This window comes from Myotis myotis, unplaced genomic scaffold (genome assembly GCF_014108235.1).
Source record: "Myotis myotis isolate mMyoMyo1 unplaced genomic scaffold, mMyoMyo1.p scaffold_m19_p_12, whole genome shotgun sequence".
Classification (NCBI taxonomy): Eukaryota; Metazoa; Chordata; class Mammalia; order Chiroptera; family Vespertilionidae; genus Myotis; species Myotis myotis.
The window spans coordinates 32,276,647-32,296,725 of NW_023416316.1; the positions used below are offsets into that span (position 1 = coordinate 32,276,647).

The 20,079-nt window shown below is 43.0% G+C and overlaps 1 protein-coding gene across 2 annotated transcripts in view; it reads left to right on the top strand.

Moving 5' to 3' along the window:
* Window positions 1–20,079, top strand: part of FRMD3 (FERM domain containing 3) — a 228,982-nt gene that overhangs the window by 134,196 nt on the left and 74,707 nt on the right. For both annotated transcript variants that reach the window (XM_036330724.1, XM_036330725.1), the window contains exons 3-4: window positions 5,173–5,215; window positions 19,844–19,922. In XM_036330724.1, the coding sequence (XP_036186617.1) occupies window positions 5,173–5,215; window positions 19,844–19,922 (122 nt within the window). The remainder of the gene's footprint in view (window positions 1–5,172; window positions 5,216–19,843; window positions 19,923–20,079) is intronic.

A 20,079-nucleotide genomic window follows, 5' to 3' on the forward strand; every position in this document is an offset into this window, starting at 1 on the left:
TGCTTAATGCTTTCCTAGGCTTCCTGTTTCCGGTTGTGTTTCTTACAGTATTTCTTCTCCTGGTTATTGCTTCTATGTTGCTCATCACTGAGAATCTAGAATACAAAAGCATTTATAGCTGAAAGCGTAAAACACACTACACAAAAAGCAATGAAGGGTTTTTTTCTTTTTTTTACATAGACTGATTTCCAAAAGGACAATAACTTTTGAGTGTGCCTGATCTCCAGATGTTGTTGTGGTGTGTAGTAGGTTTAATTGAAACTGGAGTGGAAACCATTGTTACTGGAGCTAAATAACCAGGCCTAGCTCTAACTTTTCTATCCAGAGCACTGTTAGGGATGCATTCATTCAGATGGCATTCTCCCCCCTCTCCCCACCAGCAAAGCCACAGGACCCAGAAATGGCATGAACTGGCTAGATAACGGAGAGACTGAGTTACTCGGGGCTTTGTCCAGCTGTAATGTGAGAATCAGGCCATCTTTTCAGGGCTATGATGAGAAGTGGTCAGTTTTGAATTTGTTTACTCCTGAGGGAAGAAAGACTCTCTTTTTGTGTGTAGGGGGGGGGCACACATTCATTCTTGTTTAAAGCCCATTGGTTCTTTACTACATTTCTCTGGGCTAGAGATTACTCTTGTCTAAGACACCAAAGGTTTTGAGAAAGATAACAGAGAGGTGTGTAATTTATTCTGTAATCATTGGCTAAATCAGTTTCAACAGAAGCCTAACATTTGAAGATAACTGTGATATTGTTTACTTTTGGGAGTGTGTGTGTGTGTGTGTGTGTGTATGCAGCTACTGAATTAAAAATCAATCTTAGTCACAAATAATCACCACTTCACACCTACCTTCTTTTCCCTCAGGACAAAATTAGAAAGTACAAAAGAAATGCATTATTTCTATGAAAGGGTAGAGAAAACCAATCTCTTAGGGCTAAGCACAGCTCGGCCTAGACAAATTAAAAAGAAAACATTTGCTGGCAACATTCTCATCCTTCAGGTTCATAGAATGTGGAACATGAGAGCTGAAGGAACCTAGGGTCCCCCTGTCCCCCAAGATCACAGGTAAGGGAATCAGGCCCCGAGGCTTTATCTTTCTGCTTTCCACCCTCGGTGTGGCTTCCTCCCACTCCTTTTTCTTCATGCTGCTGTCAATCAAAATAAATTTGTTTTAAGAAATGGCTTGAAATGTGGTCAGGCTATTGTCAAAACTGAAAACCTGGTTAAACTCAGACCTCTCACAGGGAACTTGCAGTGAGCAGGGTTCAAACCTAAAGCAAAAGGAATAAACCTCCAAGGGAAGGATCTTAACCATCATGGAGGGCAGTTTCTGGTGGAGAGTTAGGGAGATGGTCTTAGGTCCAGTCCCCAGGAAACAGATCCTGAGATGGAAATGGCGGTTTATTAGGAAATGTTCCTAGGAAAAGACTTGTAGGAGAGTTGGGGATGGGAAGGGATGGGGAATACAAGGAGGCCATGAGAGACTGTGGTATCAGGCAGTCGTACAGAGGGGATGTGGGCTCAGTCCCACAGAGGAGCTCTGGAGTCGTGTAGGTCGTGTCTGAGAGTTGTCCTGGCCACTGGGTGAAGGGGCAGACGTACTATCCTCCACACCTGTCGGGCATTAAAGAGCTGCCCTTCTGTGGGGTGGGTGTGAGTGCGGGCTCAGTTCCCCATCTTGCAGTGGACTCCAGTAACCTGAGGGAGTCGGACGATTGTGTAACTAAAGGGAGAGCTACTCGAGGGGACCTGGGCACATCCCTGTCAGAGCCCTGACAGCAGACACCTTCCTGACACCTTCAAATCATGCTAGGGCGCATCCTCCAGTGCCCCTCGCTCCCTGAGCTCATTAGTACAATCAGCGATTGGGTCTCAGCTTCCGTAGTCTTTGGAGTTTTGAGTCTAAATGAGAGCTGAGGAAAGGAAGGTTCCCGTTGTAGTAAACCAAGCACAAATTCAGATTTTGGGTTGGCACACTTTCGTTTCTGCCTCTCTTAGGGAATATCAGTTTCCAGGAAGGAAACAAAAGAGCATATATTCCAAGTAGCAAGAGAAAGAAAATAGAAATACATGTTCTAAGGCTTATCTCCAATGATCATGGTGGTTACCTTCTGCCAGACTTGACTAACACACACCCCATCTCAGAACACTCCTCATAGCCCTGGGAGATTGCCACTGACTAACTGGGGTGGGCACACAAACTGAAACTTACCTGTCTTCCCTGGAGGCAGAGAAAAGGTGCAGAGGTAGGTTGACCTTAGGCTGAGAAGGGCTAAGGAGTTCAAAGGATGACAGGCAAAGAGAATTCAGAAAACATGTTTATGTTTCAGGCTTTATTGGCAAAATGACTGGTGATTTTCCTCTGTGAAATAATAGCAATAGGTATTGATCTCTGGCTGCTGTTATTTGTTTTCTTGCCTTAGTTCTAAGCTATTCTGTTTGTTTCTAGAAAAGTAATTTCATCACCAGACACCGCTTTTATTATTCTCCGTGAGTCCCATGTATTGGAAGACGCTGGTCTATCAATTAAACTGCACTTAAGTAACAGCAACAGCATCAGCAAACAAGCATTTACTGGTTTCCACATGCCAGCCACTGTTTAAGTGTTTAATGTTGAATAACTTTTAAAATGATTGCAAGGTAGATACTATTACTGTCCCCATTTTATAGTTGTTGGAATTGAGACACAGAGAGGTTAAACATTTTTTGCATAAGGTTATATAGCCAGTAAGTGGTAAAACCAATACATTTTCCACCCTTCCATTGTAATGCTATAAAGAACAAGCATTATTTCTGACTAGAAGGAGATAATAAAAAGTAGAATAGTGGTTTCCAGGGGCTGGGAGGAAGGTGCAAAATGGAGAGTTATTGTTTAATAGGCACAGAGTTTAAATTTTACAAGATGGCAAAAGTCCTGGAGATGGATGGTGGTGATGGTAGCACACCATTATGAATGCATTTAATGCCACTAAATTGCACACTTTAAAATGTTTACAATGGTTATGTATATTTTACCACAATAAAAATATTGGGGTAAAAAAGAAGATAACCAGGGTTTCCAAAAGTTGATATAATTTTGGCCATATGCAAAGAAACTTGCTATTTTAGCTTGTGCAATGCATCAGGAGGAAATGGTGGTTTTCTGTTAGTCTTCATGAAAAGACACCCATTTTTTGTTTGTTTGTTCATCCTCACCTGAGGATATTTTTTCCCATAGATTATTAGAGGAGGGAGGGGGAAAGTGAGAGAGATTCATTGATGTGAAAGAGACACATAGATTGGTTGCTTCCTGCTCCGACCGGGGCTGGGGTTAAACCTTCAAACCAGGTACATGCCCTTGACCAGGAATTGAATCCACAACCCTTTGGTGCTCAGGCTGACACACTAACCACCAGACAACATCGGCCAGAGCACTATTCTTGTTTTTGAAGGCCACAGAGCTCTTATACTCTGGATTGGAAACTCCTGATTTGACCACTCAATTTTTCAGTTCTTGGTGAAAGAGAGAATGTTCATTGTGGAGAATGATACATTTTAGAGTGAACTGATCCATCGGGAGGCTGCACAGCCAAGGCCGAGGGCCTCGCTCTGGAATTCCACTGCACAGTGCCCTCCCGTTATTCACTGGGTGACCTTAGGCAAGTTGTTTAACTCCTGAGCCCCAGATTTCTCATCTGTAAATGGAGAGGTAGTGATGGTCCGTGGAGACTCTTAGAAGAGTACCTGGCACTTAGTAAGCACTTAGCAAATGCTATCTCTTGTTAAACCTTATCGTTTTGTATTACATCAAGCAATAGTGATAATACAGAACCTTGAGGCTTCTGGATGACACAGTGAGAGAGAGGTGTAAGCACTCAACTGATGATAAGTATCCCCTTTCCTCTCCTGTATCAAACAGGGTGGGGGGACCTATAGTGGGGACTCCCAGACCTCTTGGTGGATACCCAGTGGCAACCCCCTTATTGTCTTTATAAATTATCCTATATAATAAAAACCTAATATGCTAAGTGTCCGGTCGTCCAGTTGGCCATTCAACCAATCAAAGTGTAATATGCTAATGATATGCTAAGGCTGCTCAACTGCCCTCTATGACGTGCACTGACCACCAGGGGGCAGACCTCTGATCGGTAGGTTAGCTTGCTGCTGGGATCCGGCTGATTGGGACTGAGTGAGATGGGCCAGACATGCCCTGTAGCCCTCCCACGGTCCCTCCCCAGCTGGCCAACCTCCTGTGTCCCTGCCTGTCCCCGATTGTGCACCGGTGGAGTCCCTCAGCCTGGCCTGCACCCTCTCGCAATCCAGGACCCCTTGGGGGATGTTGGAGAGCTGGTTTCAGCCTGATCCCACAGGCCAGGCTTAGGGACCCCACTGGTGCACAAATTTGTGCACCAGGCCTCTAGTAGGTGTATAAAGTGATGTTTCCTGAAATTCCCTAAGTGGCTTCAGGGACATCATGTGATATCAAAAGCTTCCTAGATCTGAACATGTTGAAGTGACCGTCACACATGGTGTAGAGAGAGCTGGCCTCTGGGGCCAGCAAGAAGTCTGCTTCAGACGCCTGCCCAGGTCTTTGAGCTCCTTTGTTTTGTGAGGGAGCTGATTTTCCTTCATGATGACCTCAGGTCTCTGAAATGAGATATTAAAAATCATTTTTTCCTCCCTACCGCAAAGGAAGAATCAGCTCTGTGCATGACGGGGCTGATGCTGGCTTGACCCACTGTTAACCTGGGAGGAGGCTGCCTCAGGGAAGGGGTGCGGGAGGGTGCTGATGCTGTCTTGGATTGTGACTCTGAGGTCAATGATGTCCAAGTCTTTGGCCATCTCTGGTTTTCCTAGAGCGATGGAGCTCAAAGGATCACTGAGGAGTCAACTAGAGCCACGAGAACATCCCATTTAGGTGCATGTTTGCTCTCTTGTCCTTCTCCCCTAGCAACTGGCTGACTCAAACACTGCTCAGCAAGTGTTAATTCTCTGCAGTTTATACCCTTGCCTATGGTATTATTGTTGCTGAATTGTTCATGTGGATCTTCAGAGGTGGAACCCTGAGGAATATCTATAGGAACCAAGGCTGTACTTTGGAAAAAGAGTATCTTTATTAAATTCCTTTTAGTTATTAAGTATGCATCACATGGTCCAGCCATTTGACCTGCAATCTCTGTTTTTTTTCTCCCCAGCACTGGCTTGAACCTAACAAGTCCATCTTCAAGCAAATGAAATGTAAGTGTCAACCTGTGGGTTCACCTTTGCTATGAAGCGTCCAAAGACAGATTCTGTTCTCCACAGAGTTTTTCCTGCCAGGGAAGAAACTGCTTTAGCTGAACATCTGTGGGTGGACGGGGCTTCTCTCTCCCAGTGAGAGCTGTGTGGCCTCTCTCTTATTTGCTGGCCTTGGGCCTCTTTGCAGTCACTATTCCCATAGCCCCTCCCCCACCCCTCCCGTGTCTCTTCCTCTCCACCAGCTTACCCTCATGTTCCATATTCACACGGGAATTGGATTAGATGGTTAAATATGGGTTATACATAGTCACCAGGTGCCTGGTTCCTTCTGGTTGTGGGGTTGCTAGTAAATGGTTCAGGGTGGGAGATGCAGTCTTGGGGGCGTATTTTGAAACTAAAATCTTGCTGTCTCTTTACTGAAGAGTGTGTTGTTCTTTTCCACCCTCAAACTCTATAAGATATTTTTTGTTCTGAGTAATTGTTTGCAAGCTCTGGTGTTTTGACCTGCCCTTTTAAATATTTTATTTTTTCCCCTAATGAGCTCTTGGAGCAGTCCCTTTGGGAAACCTCTCTCTGAGGTGTTGTGACGAGGGTATTGACTAGTGGTCCTGGGTGGGCATGGAGTTTTGTCTGGTCCCCCCTGCCAGGCGGCAGTCACCCTGCGCTTATTTATGGTTTGGAGGAGAGCTTCTGAAATGCACCTCACAGATTCATTGCCGGCCCTGAAATCCATTTACCCTCCGTGCCAACTTTCCCACGGCCCTGAAACGTAGGCGATCAATCAGCTTCTCATTGGGGATCACATAGTTTGTCACAGGGGATTCTCTTCTTTTTCCAAATATGAAGAAATTATTCTGGGCAGGGTTTTGAGTGGGAGAAGGAAGAGACGAACGTGGATGGCACTCTGGCAACCAACATATTTATTCCTAGTTCTCTTTCCCCCTCCCTCTCTCTCCCTTCCCTTTGTTCTCCCTCCCCTCTCCTATCTCTGAAGAGAAAACTGTCTGGCCAGTGCAGGAAAGACAGCCAGGCAGCTAACAACCATGGCTGTGGGGAGCAGTGGGCGCTGCCGGGAGACGGCAGGAAAGATGTGTGAGATGAAAATGGACAGCAGTGAGCGTGGGAGGTCCAGGGAGGTCAGCTGTGGGGTGAGGCTGGAAGAGAACTGGGACAAGCATCTGGTAAGAAGTAGCAGGACAGAGGTACCAGGAAGCTCTGTAGAGAATGACTCGCAGGATAATGAGAATGAACAAACATGTCTGAGAAAAAAATAACCAATGCCTAGCTTTTATCCCTTAACTACACGTTTTGATATTTTTGTTTACATAGTTTAAAATATTTAGACAATTTCCCAGGAAAACGTGCTTAGAGTAAGTGGTTCTTTGACTTTGGTGGTTCTTAAATGTCATGAAATATGTTCCTTAGGCTGCACACAATTTTGAAGTATAAATCTGTCTCTAAAGTAAGATGCATTTCAATAGTTAATAGAAGAAAACATTTAAAACTTGTGAAGAATTTGCTGCTAAAAAGCTTTGTCTCTGCCATTAGTAAATCTGAACAAACAACTGAAAACTCGTAGTGTTTTACAAAAGTGGTATAAAGATTAACGTATGACTACTGACCAGAGCCAATGTAATGATGAGTGGCATCTGGTTCTGGAAAAGGAGTTGTGTAAAATTCAGCATGTAAGCCTGATGCAGTGGCTCACTGCTTCTAGGAACCTGCAAGGGTCTTCTCACTCATCACCCAGTCCTCTGTTGTGTTAAGGACATGAGTGAAGAAACTTTTTGTCTTTTCTCAAGATCACAAACCTGGTTTTGTTGTGGTTGTTGTTGTCTGTTATATCAAGAATTTCTGTGCTCTTATCCATATCTATATGTCCTGGAACATGAACTTTAATGTAAATTAGAAAAAAATTAGGGCTTATAAAATGTTAACTCAGAGAAACTGGGTCCAACTCCTGAGACTCATTCATGAATTTATCAAAAGGATCTTGTTGCAGAACCCAGACAGCTTCCAGCTTGGGTGTGGGCATGCCTTTATACTCTGAGTAGGCAGTGAGGGCACAGTTCCTGGGAAGAACGGTTTCTCCCGTTCCTCTCCCTCACTAGCGTGATGCCCGACTTTCAGGCCCTTTGCCCTGACCCGATGAAGAGCCCTCCGTGGGTGTCCCCACAGGCTGGCAGAAGATCAGCCGTCCTGGTTAGCACACACTTTGCAGAGGCGTTACTCTTGTTTCTTACTAGTGTTTTAAAAAACCACCTTTAATAATATCATGCTCGTGGTTTTTTCCCAACAGTTCAGAAAAGTTTAAAATGAAAACCATATTTTCTTTCTCCTCCCCATTACATCTCCCCAATAAATAACTGTTGTTACCAGTATTTTATATATCCCTCTAGAAATTTTTTTGTTATATAAGCTCCCCCAACATGTGAAAGGCCTTTATCAACAAAAACAAGATAAACTCTCTATTATTCTTCACCTTGTTTTCTTTTTTTAAAAAAAATTTTTATTGATATCAGAGAAGAAGGGAGAGGAAGAGAGAGATAGAAACATCAACGATGAGAGAGAATCATTGATCGGCTGCGTCCTGCATGCTCCCCACTGGGGATTGAGCCGGCAACTTGAGCATGTGCCCTTGACCAGAATTGAACCCGGGACCCTTCAGTCCATTGGCCGACGTTCTATCCACTGAGCCAAACCGGCTAGGGCTTAAATAATATATTTTTTTATTTCAGAGAGGACAGAAGAAGGAAAGATTCTCATCATTGATGAGAATCATTGATTGGCTTCCCCTGCACGCCACCTATTATGGATTGAGCCTGCAACTTGGGCATGTTCCCTGACAGAATTGAATTGTGACCTCCTGGTTCATAGGTTGACACTCAACAACTAAGCAACACCGGCCAGGTGTTTTCTTAATATTTTTACATATTTTTGAATATCAGATAGATGATTGGCTTCATTTAAAAAATGGTTTTCTGACAGTTAATTGTATGCATGTATGTAACTTATTTATTAATGGACATCAAAGTTGTTTCTAGTCTTTTGCTGTTATAAACTGTGCAGTAATAAACATGCTTGAATGTATACCCTTGCATCTGGAACATCTGTACTAGAAACTCCTAGAAGTGGAATTGTTGGATTGAAAGGTGTAGACATTTTACATTTCCTTACTGATCAATATCCATCCAAACAGCTTACAATAATTTACTCCCACTAATCTTATATGGGAGTGCTTGTTTCTCCCAAATATTGTTGAAAGTAGATATAATCCAACTTATTTTTATGGTGAGATCTTCTTCCTTCCCCACCCCCAGAGTGGCATCGGGAGGCAGGGAAACTTACGTGCCATCCTGGCAGTGAGGGCACAGTCCTCTGAGTCCTTCCTTGGCGCAGCTCCTGTGGTTTGGTCTTTGGTTGTTGGCCTCTCTCCCCACTCATCCTTTCTGGATGTAACTAGTCTCACTGGCCTTGGAGTGCGCACTGGCCCGTGCTGTCGAGGCCTGTGGCCCCTGCCATGGTCTGTCCTGCAAGTCTGTAGGTGATGCCCTCTTGTGGTCCCCACTCCAGGTCTCCTCACTGGTTGACTCTCTGCACTTCTGTGTTCACCACTGGGACAGGCAGAACCTGCTCAGCCTCTTTCGTGCCCTGTGTCGGCCTCAGGGAGACTTGTGTGCTCTAGCTAAGATTCCCGCTCTGCTTAAACACACCCTGCTGTCAGTTCTTCAGTATTCTCCAAAGTTCCAGACACGGCACTTTCCCTAAAGGATTCTGAGACTTCTTTGTCTTGCTCCCCCGATCCCCTGACTCTGTTCAGCCAAGTCTAGAGTGCTGAGTGAGGCAGATTCTTTCTCAGAGCTCCTCATAGCATCTGTAACTTGGTGTCATCTTCTCTGGATCTCTCCAAGCTCTCTGCCTGCCTTCCTTCCCCAACCCTTACCCACAACTAATAGTGGCTTTTGTCCTTGGATACTAGGTTAATATTCTAAAGCAATAGCTTTCTTAGGCAGTAACTTGTTTATCAACTATAATGGGAAGAAGTGCTATTATTTACAACAGCAATAACAAGTAAAAACAAATTTATTGTAAATAAACGTAACAAGAAATGTTCAAGATCTATACAAATAAAACTATGAGATTTTACTGTGGCATTACGGTAACACAGATAAAAAAGAGCTTGATAAATGGAGACTTCTCATGTTTCTGGTTAATATGATTAGTCAGTTCTTCACAAATTAACACATACATTGAATAAATTTCAAATCAAAATTTTAGTGAGGTTCTTTATGGCATGTAACAAACTGATTCTAAGGCTCACTGGCAAAAGAAAACGTTCAAAGACCAGCCACAATAAATACAGGATAGAGCAAAAATAGGTTTAAGTTGTGAGTACACAAAACAGTATATTCTTGTATTATTATTTATTAATTATTGTATTTTTCATATGAACAACTGTGGGCATACTTTTGCTCCACGTTTTATGTAAAGAATGATGGGGCCGGCCGGTGTGGCTCAGTGGTTGAGTGTTGACCTATGAACCAAGAGGCCAAGGTTAGATTCTCAGTCAGGGCATGTGCTTGTGTTGTGGGTTCAATTCCCAGGAGGGGCCACTCAGGAGGCAGCTGATCAATGATTCTCTCTCATCATTGATATTTCTGTTTCTCTCTCTCCCTTCCTCTCTGAAATCAATGAAAAAGTAAAAAAAGAAAAAAAAAAGAATGATAGGATTCTGGTTCTATTAGATAGCAAATGAAGTCCTATGAGTTATAATAATTAAAAGAGGCCTACCGATAGACATACACAGTAATTAAGATAGACCCAGAAATAGGAAAAAAATCAGTGGAACAACAAAAAGAATTCCAAATTCAGTCATTATTTGAGAATATGGGTTATAACAAAGATTGTAATTCATATCAGAGACAGGAAGGTAGATTATTTAAGGCATGACTTTGGACATTTTTTCCACTGGAGGGAAAAGCTAAGGACATACCTCATACCATACATAAGATAAATTCCAGATGAATTCAAAAGCCCAATATATTTAACAACCCATAGAAATTTTAGGTAAAAATTTAGGAGTACTTTTCATAATTGTGGAGTAGTGCATGACTTCCTAAGGAAAAACTAAAATCCAGAAGCAACAAAGCAAAATGCTAACAAATCTGTGTAAAACTTAAAACTTTTATACCAGAATATTTGGTTTGTTCACTGCACAGAGTAGATTTTCAGTAGATATTTGTTGAATTAATGACTATAAAATGAATTATAAACAAGTTAAAATACAAGCAAAATAATGGGAAGAGCATTTATTAAATGTATAACAGGTAGCAATATGCAGCATATATTAAGTGTGATGCTATGAATCCACAGATAAACAACTCAATAGAGAAATGTGAAAATACACATAGGAGGAATAAAAATAAATGGCTAACAAATATATAAACAGATGCTCGGTATCATTAGTAACAAGGAATGTGCACATGAAAACATGATGTTTGTTTATCATACTGAGAAAATTGTAAACACTGATAATATCCAGTTGATGAGGATGAGAGTGTCACCGCGGCGGAAGTGCGTAAATGGGTAAAGCCACTTGAGAGGGAAACTTGGCTGTATACTTCAAGATTAAAAAGGCCTCTATCTCTTGATCCAACAAGGTAATATCTTTGAATATGTCTAAATAAAAATTTATTCCAGCACAGGTATATATTTTGCAAGGATGTCCATTGCAACATTGCTCATAACATTGAGAACTGGAAGCAATAAAAAGCCCTGCAATTTTGGCAAAGCTAAATAAATTATGTGCAATACATGTGGTCATCAAAAGGAACAAGGCAGACGTTTATTTCTGGCATTGAAAGATTTATTAAATATAGCATAGAGTTAAAAACAGGTAAAAACACCACATGTGGGATGCTCCATTTATATGAAAACTAGAGGCCTGATGCACAAAATTCGTGCAAGAGTAGGCCTTTGCAGCTGGGGCGGCTGCCCAGATTCCCCCCCTCACAGCGATGGTGGCTACCTTGATCCCATGGCTGCAGCCCTGGCTTTGTCCAGAAGGAAGTTGGTCTAATTAGCATATTATGCTTTTATTATTATAGACTAGGGCCACAGTGCATGATTTTGTGCACTTTGAAAGGAACTGTGGGCCGCGAAGCTGTGGTGGGCACAGGGGTGGGTCTCGGTCCATCCTCCATGCCCCCGCCCGGCCCCTCCTGCCATGGCCCCTCGTCCCCTCTCTGCCAGCAGCCCTGCTCCCACTGCTGCCACTTCCACGTGCTGATGGTGCCAGCCCTGCTTGCACCTGCTGACGGCGTGGTGCGATTGGGGCCAGTGCCAGAAGCGGGTGCGTGTGGTGGCTGCTGCCCCTATTGACCCTCAGGAGCAGGGGGAGGTGGAGAAGCCCTCAGGAGCAATCGGGGCTGGCAGTAGCCACTTGTACCCGCTGATGGTGCCAAGCGATCTACTGGCGCCGGGTGCTGGCTGCGGGTGCGAGTGGTGCTGGCACCGGCAGCAGGTGCGAGAGCCGGGTAGGACTGCGGTGCACGGGAGCAAAGAATTTTCAGTAACCACCAGAGGCTTGCCCCGATGACAGCGACCGACACCCCGCCTTGGTCTGGCACCCCTGCTCACCTGCTCCACCATGCTGCTGCAGCTGATGCCTGCCATGTTCCACGCATGTCATAGCGACTGGTTGTTCAGTTGTTCTGGTTGTTCCTCCATTCGCTGTATTTGCATATTAGCCTTTTATTATATAGAATAAACTTTATATGAATCTAAGAGTGCCTAGAAGAAGGGCTGCCAAAATGTGTGGTAACTGTGATTACTCCTGGGGAAGAGAGTGGGTTAGAGGGAAGCAAGGGTCTCACATGTTATACATAGTTAGAGTTTACTTAGGTATTTTACAATGCGAATATTTTCATATATTACTTGGTAATAAAAAAGAGAAAACAAAAGGAGAGAAGGTTTTATGCAAAAATCAAGGAAGAAAGAAAGAGGAAAGGGAAAAAAAAGGAATCAGAGTGCATTATGCATCAAGCAGGTGCTGTAAACACAGAGACCTAGATGAGAGAAAGCTGCTTACTCATCCAAAGAGGCTCTCTGCTTAATCCTGGCTGGTGCCTGACTAGCCCAGCAGGGAGCTTAAGACCTTCCTGCTCTAGTTACCAAGCACCCTGAAGGCATAGGGGTGCTTGGAAATGGCTTCGACGTGCAAATCAGGTTGGCTAGGACCTCCACCCTCTGCATGATGCATGGCTCCCCTTGGCCATAAGAGCAACATTGAGTCACATTGCTGGCTGATATCTGTAGTGTTCCCTCCTTCAAGTTATGATGGCTCTTCCCCGAAGCCTGTAATTCCTGTCTCTGATGGTAATATTTGTGGAGCTTCATGTTTACATGGCATTTCTTAGCTGTGGAGCTGAGTGATTTTTTGTCCATGCGAACATGTCTTCTGTCGCACAGAGAGCACCAGGAGCATAGCTTTTGCTCTGGTGTAAGGACCAGGAGAAAAGCCACAGGTCCCATGTTCCTGAGGCTAGTTTGGATGCCTGACTCCCAACTCTATTCTTCCAATCATTCCCCTTGCTGAGTATATTCGTTTCCTAAGGCTGCCAGCGGGGTGGGGGCTGAAAGAATTGAGATGTGTTCTCTCACAGTTCTGGAGGCTAAAGGTTTGAAATCAAGGTATCAGCAGAGCCATACTCCCTCTGAAATCTCTAGGGCAAGCATGAATCTAAGAGTGCCTAGAGGAAGGGCTGCTAAAATGTGTAGTAACTGTGGTGACTCCTGGGGAAGAGAGTGGGTTAGAGGAAAGCAAGGGTCTCATATATTATATATAGTTATAGTTTACTAAAGACTAACAAACTCAAAGGCTAACACAGGCCAAATAAATGAGTCATGTGGCCTGCGGACTGTTGAGTTTGACATGCTTGCTCTACGGGACAGTCCTTGCATCTTCTAGCTGTTTCTTTCTTGGTCAAATCATTCTGTTGTTATAAATTATTTACATCTTTGTGGAGAGAAAATCCACTGCAATCAAATCACATTCTCTAGTCCTATTTTTACCTCCTTATTTCAAAGCAAACACCTTAATGTAGCATCTTGCACCTGTTAATTTTCTTTAAAAAATTTATTTGAGATATAATTCACATATAACATATTAGTTTTATGTGTACAACACGGTGAATTGACATTTGCATATATTAGATGATCTTTACAATAAGTCTAGTTAACATCCATACCATACATAGTTACACAATATTTTTCTTGTGATGAAAACTTTTAAGATCTATTCTCTTAGCAACTTTCAAATGTGCAATACAGTATTGTTAACTGTAGCCACTGTGCTTGCATTACATTACATTCCCATGACTTATTTATTTTATAACTGGAAGTTTTTACCTTTCGGCCCCCTTCACCCATTTTGCCTACCCCACTCCTGCCTCTGGCAACCACCAATCTGTTCTCTGTATCTATGAGCTTATTTATTTGTTTTGAGTGAGATTTAAGCGAGCTATGTGAGTTCATACTGTATTTGTCTTTCTCTGACTTATTTCACTTAGCGTAATGTCCTTAAGGCCCCTTACAGAGACACTTTGCTGGTCCCTATTCTGGGTCCTTGGTTCCATCATTGTCCTCATTTTACGGATGAGGAAATGGAAGCAGAGAATTTCTGTTTGGCCACAGCAATTTGTCCAAATGGTGAACTTGAGATTAGACATGTTGGACACCAGAGTCCCTGTTAGAGCTTTTCCTGAACAGCAGAGGCAGGCACAGCACTTGGAGAATAAGAATCAGTGAGGCAGCTGCTCAGCATGCCAGTGTCCCCTCCCCCCCGCCCCCCCGCCTCCTAGGGAGTTCTTAGAGGGTGACTTCACTCCGCGCCTGCACGTGTGGGCGCGTGGTGTGCTGTGTGTGTGACTAAAGCATAAGACAGAACCATAACAGGAGGTGGATGAATTAAATACAATTTTTAAAAAACCATTTCTGCTTTGAAAGTAGAGGCAACACAGTGCCAGCAGCATCTTGGAGGCTGTTGGTTGTCATTCAGTAAAAGAGTGATGGGGGATTATTACTGCTGTTGATGCCAATGATAGTAGCAGTTGTCGCTGAACGATGACAATCATTTCCAAGTAGGAGAGCAGTCCTTATGAGAGCAGTTCTCTGTGGCTGGTTCATTTGAACACATCCCAAGAGTTATAGTTCATTGAATGAGTGAGGAGTGTCTGTCCTTTTGGTGTCCAAGTGTCCTTTTGCACATGTGCAGAAAGAGTTTGTATGCCTGAGCAGTTTCATCAGTGAAGACATGGTGGTGTGTCCCTCGTTTCTCATGCTGAAGTCCCCAGAAAGGCATGGGAGGGACACTGTTCATTCAGTGAGGAATCAAAAGGTGTCAGTTGTCGGTAAAAAGCCAGGAGCCCTGATGCCTACTTGGGGTCCTTTGGAAAGTTAGCTTCTTTGCAGGGTGTTCGTGGTCCTTCTCTGCAACACCAGACCCTTTGCAGTGTTTCTGCAGAGTCTTAAAGCCTGACAGATGGGTCACTTTTTTTAAATAGGGTTCCAGATGAGGGAGGCCCGAGAGAGAGAGAGAGAGAGAGAGAGAGAGAGAGAGAGAGAGAGAGAGAGAGAGAGAGAGAGAGAGAGAGATTGAGATGCCAGGTGTAGGAATTGCCTAACATCTGCTAGAGCCCCAGGCTCTATGTTTCAACTACTGTTTAAAGGAGTTCGGGGACATTCGTCATAGCTGTTAGCCAGAATGTATATGAGAGAGATTGTGATTTTATATGTCTATTCCTGAAATTGGTTTTTTTCTGTAGTTATTTACAGTGATTGGGGGAAGACCTCCGCATTTTAAGAAAAGCTGCTAAGTAATATTTTATTTGCAAAAAATGTCCTATTTGTTTCTACAAAGACTTGAGGATGTTTGTTGGTTAATAATAGAAAGTTTTTTATTTTTTTCATTTTTGCCTGGGAGCCTGTTTACCTAATCCTTTGGCATCCCCACCCCCATTTCTGGGCAAGGTCTCAAAGTGCAGATGAGAAAGCCTGTCTCTGCTTTACAAATGCCTGTTCTTCTCCCTGTGTTCTCACTGGTAACAAACTACCCAAATGATTATACCCCAGGATCTGCTGACGCAGAACAGGGCCCCTGAGCTGCCCTATGGAGACACTTGGCCTCCTCAGCCCTATCTGGCAGGTAAGGGAGGGCTGTTAGAAAGAACCCCTGCCATTTTCTGTGCAATTATGTGCTCCTGGCATTTTTAAGTGGATTTTTTCCTTCTTTGCTACTCGGTGGTATTCTAATTTTTGGCACTTACATAGCTGAGTAAAATGTTTTTCAGCTGTGAAGTTGTTGAATTGAATTTGGTCTTCTCCATCCCCTTCCTCCCATTTCCTACCCCCACTTTCCTTCTCATCTTCAGATAGGAGTGTTGGTTCCCACAAAACAAAAGCTCACATTTAAATAGTGTGGCCTATGCCTGTGAGTGTATCACTAGTACCTTGTATTACTATCTGCTACCATCACATCCTAGAGCAGTGAGGGTGAACCTTTTGAGCTCAGTGTGTCAGCATTTTGAAAAACCCTAACTTAACTCTGGTGCTGTGTCACATATAGAAATTTTTTGATATTTGCAACCATAGTAAAACAAAGATTTATATTTTTGATACTTATTTTATATATTTAAATGCCATTTAACAAAGAAAAATCAACCAAAAAAATGAGTTCGCGTGTCACCTCTGACACGCGTGTCATAGGTTTGCCATCACTGTCCTAGAGAATGGAGGGAGAGGTCAGGAACTTAGTGACTTTTTATGTAAGACTTAGCAACAGCATATATGGAAAGTTTGTCTATTATAAACTCAGAGTGAATTAATAATGAGATGAGGCTGCTTGGGGGACGCAACAATTATGTTCAACGTGATGCTGGTGATGGTCCCCTCATCTGAGCAGATGTGGCAACCCCTGGGCCCCATGCTCCAGGAAACACGGAGTAGACAGGAATAAACCCAGGCCATTCAGAACTGCTTCACCTGAGGAATAGTTAAAAGAACTGGGGCTGTTTATTTTAGAGAAGACTCGGAAGGACCATAGCACTCTCTTCAAATGATGGAAGGGCTCTGTGTGTAGGAGAAGCATTAAACCATGTGGAGCTTTAGGTCCTGGAACGAGGATGACTGGGTGGAAGGACTTCCTACCATCAGGGGTTCTCAAAGATGATTGCCTGGGGTGCTGCCTGTGAGCCTCACAGCTTGATCCCTTGGAATGAGTGTGACTCCTGATTTGTATCTAATGAACTCAGATAACTATGAAAGCCAGCCCAGGGCACGATAAAAAGATATGCTGACTAGGTAGGAGAAAAGAATGACAGCTCTAGTATGGGGCCATCTTCTGTGGTCCTACTTTCCCCAATTTACCTTAAGTTCGCTTTCATTTTTCTGTTTTCTCTAAGATATTTTCTCATATCTGCTGACTCAACAGTTCAAATTTTGGGAGGCTGTGTTATCGAAATAAAAATACAAGTATTTAATGATATGTGCACAATTATATAAATACATATACCCCTGTGAATATGTTCTTTTATAAATATACTAGAGGCCTGGTGCACGGCATTTGTGCACTGGGGTGAGGGTGGGGGTGTCCCTCAGCCCATCCTGTGCCCTCTCACAGTTCAGGACCCCTCTGGGGATGTCCGCCTGCTGCTCCCGCCACCTCCACTGGAGCCCGGCTTTTGGCTGAGCTATGCTCCCCCTGTGGGAGTGCAGTGACCACCAGAGTGCAGCTCCTGCATTAAGCATCTGCCCCCTGGTGGTCTGTGTGTGTCATAGCGACTGGTCATTCTATCATTTGGTTGATTTGCATATTAGCCTTTTATTATGTAGGATGTAACACTTTAAATTTGTAAAAATATAAAAAATATACATATATCTTTTTATAAATATATACATGTGTATATATTGTTTGAATTGCAAAAATATGGAAATAACCTGAATGATGATAAAAGAGAAGAGTGGAAGTAGTGGAGTAAATTCTGGTCTCTCCATAGTGTGATTATGCAGTTATTATAGATCTATATCTACCATCCTGGAGGGCTGGGGAGAACATAGAATTAAGTGAGAAAAGCAAGAGAAACATCTGTAGTATGATCTTGTTTTGTGAGACTAAATTATAAAAAAAACTCACATATGTAATCATATTCGCATATATTTGGGTGAAGGTGTAAAAGGGGTGGGAGAATGTAGATGAAGTTATTAACAGTGGTGGAGAGTTTGAGGTGGGTGGGGACCTGAGTGACAGAAAGTGAAAGGGGTTGGCTTATCTATCCATCACCATCCATCCATCCATCACCATCCATCCATCCATCCATCCATCCATCCATCACCATCCATCCATCCATCCATCCATCCATCCATCCATCCATCCATCCATCATCTTCATTGGTTGGGCTTAATCATGGATTAATTTTGAGGACTTTAATGAAAGGAAGGAAGGAGAACTTTCTTAGTTATTTCCATTTTTTGCTCTGTTGTTCTTATAAAAACTTTTGATCTTTCTGTTAAGAACAATCCATGGATTTTATAATAAAATGATCATTAGTTTTAATTCTTTAGAGCAGTGGTTCTCAATCTTCTGGCCCTTTCAATACAGTTCCTCATGTTGTGACCCAACCATAAAATTATTTTTGTTGCTACTTCATAACTGTAATGTTGCTACTGTTATGAATTGTAATGTAAATATCTGATATGCAAGATGGTCTTAGGCAACCCCTGTGAAAGGGTTGTTCGACCGCCAAAGGGGTCGCGACCCATAGGTTGAGAACCACTGCTTTAGAGTGATTGTTTAAACAATTTAAAATAAATCTTGGAAATGTGTAAAGATAAAATATTTTAAGTCAAAACAGAATTTCTAGATATCATGAAAGATGAATGATTTAAGAATCAGTTGTATTTTCTTCTTTGTTTTGTTGCTGTATAGGAGGTGCTCATTTTCTCCTCATGTTCCAGAAAATGTTTCCTTTCTTAAATCTAGGGAACACAGGATTGGGTTAGGAGCGCCCAACTCAGAAGTTTTCTAGTTCCCAATGGGGAAGGAGAACATTGAATGGAGAGCTCTAACATAAGTGTGTGTGCATGTGTATGTGCATGTGTGCGTGCATGCGTGTGCGTGCATGTGTGTGCGTGCATGTGTGTGTGTGTATTTTATTAAACCTCACCTGAGGATATTTTTCCCATTGATTTTTAGAAAGAGTGGAAGGGAGAGAGGGGTGAGAGAGAAAAAAAATCCATAGATGTGAGAGAGACACATCAATGGGTTGTCTTTTGCACAGGCCCCAACCAGGGCCAGGTATTGAACCTGCAACCCAGGTACATGCCCTTGACTGGGAATTGAACCTGTGACCCTTTGGTGCGCAGGCCAGTGCTCTAACCATTTAGCATACTGGCCAGGGCAATGTGTGTGTATATTTTTAATTTGTTTCTCTCTGCTGAGATAGCCAGAGAGATACTGTTGTATTCCTGTCTGGCAGATGCTTTCTTTCTAATTATTTTTAAGATTTATTTTCCCTTTTAAACTAGCCTCATTATACATTCATATTTGATGCTAATAGTCCTTTCTACATAAAGAATTTGCCTGCATTCAGAAGAGCCCAGATATTGTAGAGTTGGCTGGTGATTTAACCCCTGCTTATAATGAGAGAGGATTTGGGGGAGAACGGATGCTGTTTCATTGATGTAGACTCAGAGCTGATGCCAAGTAGCCACTCTGAGACAAAAGCGAGACATGAGTGGGAATGTCAGATCTGCAGAAATAGAAATACTAATCATCACATGCATCTTACTGTACTTGTGTGTATTTATTAGGTTAACATTGCCAGTCAACGGTGGTCTTATAATTAAAAGTGTCAGAAATTCCATCGAATCCCCTTTGCTGGTCATTGAGTTCTGGGTATTTAATGCAATTAGAACATTCCAGAATCATGGATATCAACCAGAATTTCAGTCTGCTTAGTACTTATCTTGATTCAGACAAATCAGGAAGTTAAAAAAGTATTTTCATACAAGCGACTGCCTCATAAATAGATAACACTAAACTATTATGAAAAATATACAAAGAAGGACCTGTGCGTGGCTGATTCCATTTTAAAAATCTCAGTTTTAGTTCAAAGGCACCATCGCTTTGGGAAAACTGGTCATGTGCAGTGACATCTTTCTACCTCACGGGCTTGGCCAAAAACCTGAGTAGTGCTTATGGGCAATTTCTCACAAGGGGGTGGGGAGAGTCAGAAATGTTCTCTGAAGCTTTGACCCAGAGAGAATGAAGGAGGGGAGGGGCGCTGTGAAGCGGAAAGATGTGCTAGGGACTAGAGTGCTACAGGCGAAGTTAAGATCACATTTATGACCACCCCTGCATTCGGTTTGGGCATCCTGTGGAGTTTTGAGTTTGGTTGTCACTGTGGCCTTGTTTTCTTGGCTATGATACCTGCTTCATCCAGAAAATCACCCTCTCCCCTACCCCATCCCCAGGCTGGGCTGCAAGGCCTCACGGCTGACTTTCCTATGAATGTTTGAGTCCATGGTGTTTTGCTGCTTTACTCATGCCTTTTTTTTTGTATGATGTTTCAGCTCATCCACCATACACCATGTGCTTTAGAGTGAAATTCTACCCACATGAACCCCTGAAGATTAAAGAAGAGCTCACAAGGTATTTTTCATTTGATTTATGTTTAACATAACCCTTCCTCCCCCCACCCCCCGGCCTCCCACAAACCATCCAGGTCCTTCGAGTCTTCCAGGCTGGAGGTACCAACAATGTGGGCGCTCAGCTCGGCATCATGGCTTGGAATGTTTCTCTTGCACTT